General features: G+C 58.3%; 1 protein-coding gene across 1 annotated transcript; it reads left to right on the top strand.

Moving 5' to 3' along the window:
• The first annotated feature begins 1,017 nt into the window (after positions 1-1,017).
• LOC126471345 (uncharacterized protein T26G10.4-like) lies at positions 1,018-2,777 on the top strand. The gene is made up of 2 exons (XM_050099466.1): positions 1,018-1,677; positions 1,770-2,777. Exons 1-2 carry the CDS (start codon positions 1,018-1,020, stop codon positions 2,775-2,777), a joined length of 1,668 nt encoding a protein of 555 aa, XP_049955423.1.
• The last annotated feature ends 1,888 nt before the right edge of the window (positions 2,778-4,665 follow it).

Genomic DNA, 4,665 nt, shown 5'->3' with positions numbered 1-4,665 from the left:
GTCGGTACGACGCGAATGCAGCGTCTGAGATTCAGAAGCTGTACCGCGCGGACCGGCGCAAGGCGATGCAGCGCGTCCTTGGCGAGACGTCGCCGTACTGCCAAATCGATGGCAACGTGCTCACGGAGCACTTCAAGAAAGTATATGCTAAATCTGACTTTTCTGTTTCAGATGCACCAGCTGCTGTCCCGGACTTTGCCGCCACCACGCCTCCTGATGTCAGCGAGGAGGTCCTGCCGCCGATCACCCCCTCAGAGGTGCAACAGCGGCTCCAGAAGGCGAGCAATACTGCTCCTGGGTCAGACGGAGTCACCTACTCGGACTTGCGACGTGAGGATCCTGGCTGCCACGTGCTAGCTAAGATCTTCTCGCGCTGCTGGAATGAGCGAAAGACTCAGGTGCAGTGGAAAATATCCACTACCGTCCTCATCCACAAGAAAGGGGACGTCTCGGACGTGACAAACTGGCGGCCTTTAGCATTGAGCTCTACCATCTCTAAGCTCTTTGCTGCAATCGTTGCGGACCGCACTTCTCTCTGGGCAGAGCGTTTGAACCTGCTCTCCCCAGAACAGAAGGGCTTCCGCACGTTTGAAGGCTGCTACGAGCACAACTTCATTGTGCAGACGGCAATTGATGATGCAAGGCGCAGGGGAGGCCAAGCATGCTTTGCTTGGCTTGATCTGGCGAATGCCTTCGGTTCAGTGCCTCACGCTCACCTCCTTGGAGTACTGAGCAGGATGGGACTGCCAGAGCAATTGCATCAGCTAATTGCCGATACGTACAATGGTTGCTCCACCCGCGTCCGTACATCTGACGGACTAACGGAGGAGATAGAGATCCCGGCGGGGGTCAAGCAGGGCTGTCCACTGTCGCCCATCGTCATTAACCTCGCGCTCGAGCCGGTACTTCGCGCCGCAACCTCGCTCAGAAATGAGTGTGGTATTCCGCTTAGCGGCGTCAGTTGAGTGCACTGGCGTATGCGGACGATATCGTGCTTCTGGCGCGGGATCAGAGGCGATGCAGACGCTCCTCAATGTTGTGGGTGAGGCGGCGACGTGGGCCGGGCTTACCTTCAAGCCGTCGAAGTGTGCCACGCTTCACATCCGCCGTCGGCAGACACTAGGCTCGGTATTCGCCCTGCAAGGGGGAGAACCAGCCGTGCTCGGTGCGGGTGACGCCTACCTCCATCTTGGCGTTCCCACCGGGTACAAAGTCTCGCAGACGCCAACGGATGCGATCGCGGCAATTCGACGTGACTTGCAGCACCTGGACGCTTCCCTGCTGGCTCCCTGGCAGAAGATTGACGCTGTGCGTGTCTTCCTCCTCCCTAGGCTTGACTTTGTCATGCGGGGCGGAGCGGTACGCAAGGAGCCGCTATCTGCACTCGACAAGGCAGTGAAAGCGGCTGTCAAATCATGGCTCTTCCTTCCACAGCGTGCGTCCACTGAACAGCTGTACCTCGCGCTGGGAGAGGGAGGATGCGGCCTGACGCCGCTCGCGGACGCTGCGGTCATCTCGACGATCGTCCACGGCTTCCGCATGCTGCACTGCGACGACGCCACCGTCCGCGACATCGCCTGGGCCACTCTATCTACGGCCGCGCGCCGCCGACTGAGGAGGGAGCCGAGTCGACCCGACTTGGCCACCTACCTGAGCGGCAGCACTGAGGGTGACCTCGCACGTGACGGAGGCGGCATCCAGCCACTGTGGACGCGCCTAGCGCCGCGTATGTCACCTGGCGCTGGAGTGAACTGCTCTCTGAGTTGCAGGTGGAGGTCAACGGCCGACCCGCCATCGCTGACGACGCGGAACACGGCGGCATCGGAGGGGTGACGCAGCCGGCCACGGAGGGGGCGGCGCCTGGGACTACACGACACCTCGAAGATGGCGGCGATGGACCGCAGCACGATGATGGCAGCGTGGGACGCACCGCCAACACTGGCGTCGAGCATGTCCGGGTGGGAGGGGGCGCCAAACGTCTTCTCTCGCGGACGCTCCGCGAGTGTCTGAGGCAGCGCCTGCCCAACCTCCTACTCAGAAAACCTGACCAGGGGAAGGTATTCGAGTGCACCAGGGAGTCCACAGCGTCCAACCACTTCATGGCGGGAGGCAAATACACTCGCTTCGCAGACTGGCGCTTCATTCACCGCGCCAGGCTCGGAGTCGTGCCTCTGAACGGTTGTCGCCGCTTCGATGGGCGGGCAAACAACAACAAAGCCTGCCGACGCTGTGGCCACAACAATGAGACGCTCCCACACGTGATCAACGCGTCTATGGTGCACTCAGCAGCCCTGCAGTATCGCCACAACGCGGTCCTCAACCGCCTCGCGGCAGCAGTCGCTGGACGGCCAAGAAGAGGAAACACTGCTGTTCCTGACATCAGGATCAACCAAGCTGTCATAGGGGACAGCAGTGGGCTGCGTCCGGACCTCGTAATAACTGACGAGGCCGCGAAGACTGTGACCATCGTCGATGTGACGATCCCCTTCGAGAATAGGCGGATTGCGCTCGACAACGCTCAGCAACTGAAGAAGATAAAGTACGCCGACGTTGCGCGCGGATTAGCCACTCGCGGCTATTCCGTTACTGTCGACGCCCTGGTTGTCGGCAGTCTGGGGGCGTGGGACCGCCAGAACGATGCAGTGCTCCGGCACCTAGGCATCGCTAGCCGCTACTGCCAACTGATGCGGCGGCTGATGGTTTCTGACACCATCAAGTGGTCCCGCGACATTAATATGGAACACATTATTGGCTACCGCCAGTATGTGTCCCCCTAGGCTGTGGCATGCTCTGACGTCAGGCTGCGAGACCCTCGAGACTGCAGTCGTCGGAGAACTTCGAGGTCGGTGCCTTCGTGACGTCGGTGCCGAGATTCTCCTCCACGACGCGGGACCTGCGGCGCTACACCATCTTCGCGCCGCACTGCAGCAGTGCCGAGTCAGTAGCGGTGCGTGCGGTGCTGCCGGGTGCCCCTCCCTCCGTGGTGTCCGCCGAATATGGCCCCCACCTCGGTTGGCGCGGTGCTAGGCGGCGCCAAACGTGTGCCAACTGCCCGGCAGTCTCCAGCCAGCGTGGGAAGCAACGCCCTCCTGCCACGACACCCCAGTGACGTCTGCCGCAAGGCGGACAGAGGGGAGAAGTCCGGCTGAGTGTGACCCGCCTGCGTGCGTGGCGCACCAGCCGCTGGCAGCCGTGCATGTGCAGTGTGCTGTCAGGGCATGGAGAAGAATGGAAAAATAAAATAGCCCCTAAATTAGGTCCAACTTACCGTGGTCTGACATAAGTAAGGCCGCGCCTATCGCGGTAATACTCTTAAGGATGACATACGTAAGTACCCGCGCCTAACGCGGTCTCTCAATATTTAAGTAGTGGGCTTAACCCACGAACTAGAATAGTAATACAATACTTAAGTACGGTTAGAACCGTTTCTCTAAATTTTATCTAAACTTACTAAATCTGTAAAACTCGCATTGTATAGAGTCATGAATATTCTTTTCCTAAATTTATACTTCGTAAAAATGTAACTAAGCATTATCTCGATAAATAAAAATCTGTTCTTATCAGCTTAATGCTGGCAAGGTCGGATAAAAAACACACTTATATGCGATGTATTTTCTTTAGTCACTGGTCTTCCAGCACCCGAATATGGCGAAGCCTCAGCAGCAGGCTCCGGAACGTGGCCGGCCTTGCTGTGAGGGTAGCAACTGCCGGTGTTACTGCCGGACCTGCCCTGCATTGAATACTTCCTCCCTCTTTATCTCCCGATTATGACTGAGGGTTGCGAGATGCTCAGGCCCCATCTGGCCCTTCCTCGATCGAGGTTCAGCGATCTGCAGGGAGGCAGATGCAGACCGGTCTCCTGTGTGTCCAGCCTTTGCTGTCGACACCGGCGGCAGAGTTGGTAGCTACGTATGAGCCTTCCACTCTGCTCGTCTTCCTTTTTTTCCCCCGGCCAGCTACGTCTGGGTCTCCACTGGGTCTAAACACAAGATTATGACTCTCTCCATCTTGGCCAGAACCCAAGATCTTATATTTCTGAGATAATTCTTAGTTACGTCGGCCCGAAGTGTGATGCTCCGGTGTCCGGCAGCCGCCGTAGAGCTACACCTTCGCGGCTATTTTCTCCTTACCGACTGTGAACCTCTCCTACGTTCCTTCCCAAGTATTACCTCAATGACTAAAAAATCTGTTCTTATAAACTTAATATGGGCTAAAATGGACCGATTTCTGCACCGAGAAGCGGTCGCGTTTATTTTTCTGTTTCAGGTCCGCGACTTGAACGATGGAGCTGGTGGTGACGCTGCCGACGGAGGTCTTCCGCTGCCGGATCTGCTTCGTCACCAAGGCTGCCGGCAGGCCAACCTTTGGCGAGTATAAGGACCACTCGGCCCTTCTCCTCCAATACAGAAGGCTGCACGACCCGGAAAAGAGTCCCGTTTTCGAGTGCGAGTTTTGCGGCCGACGCGACCCGCGGCTGAAGATGAAAGCGGCCATCTGCGGATCTGCAATGCAGCATCCGCTACCCCTGGCGATGCCGGTCGGGGGAGAGTGAGTATGGGACACGATGCTGTGTCCGGCACTCTGGGGCACCCAGAGAGGTCGGCCGGCGGGAGGTCACAGGCGAGGGCCCCCGAAGCTAGGAGGACAGGCCCTTCGTCCTTAGTG

The sequence above is a fragment of the Schistocerca serialis genome, chromosome 3 (assembly GCF_023864345.2).
Source record: "Schistocerca serialis cubense isolate TAMUIC-IGC-003099 chromosome 3, iqSchSeri2.2, whole genome shotgun sequence".
Classification (NCBI taxonomy): domain Eukaryota; kingdom Metazoa; phylum Arthropoda; class Insecta; order Orthoptera; family Acrididae; genus Schistocerca; species Schistocerca serialis.
Note: the sequence above shows the minus strand (reverse complement) of the source record. Positions and strands in the feature narration are given on the sequence as shown.

What these genes read in the sequence shown, in the direction of transcription:
- LOC126471345 (XM_050099466.1), top strand. Translation starts at nt 1,018, where the DNA reads ATGCAGACGCTCCTCAATGTTGTGGGTGAGGCGGCGACGTGGGCCGGG. An exon ending in GCAGCACTGAGGGTGACCTC is followed by an intron (nt 1,678 to 1,769) that starts GCACGTGACGGA and finishes TCTGAGTTGCAG; the next exon opens with GTGGAGGTCAACGGCCGACC.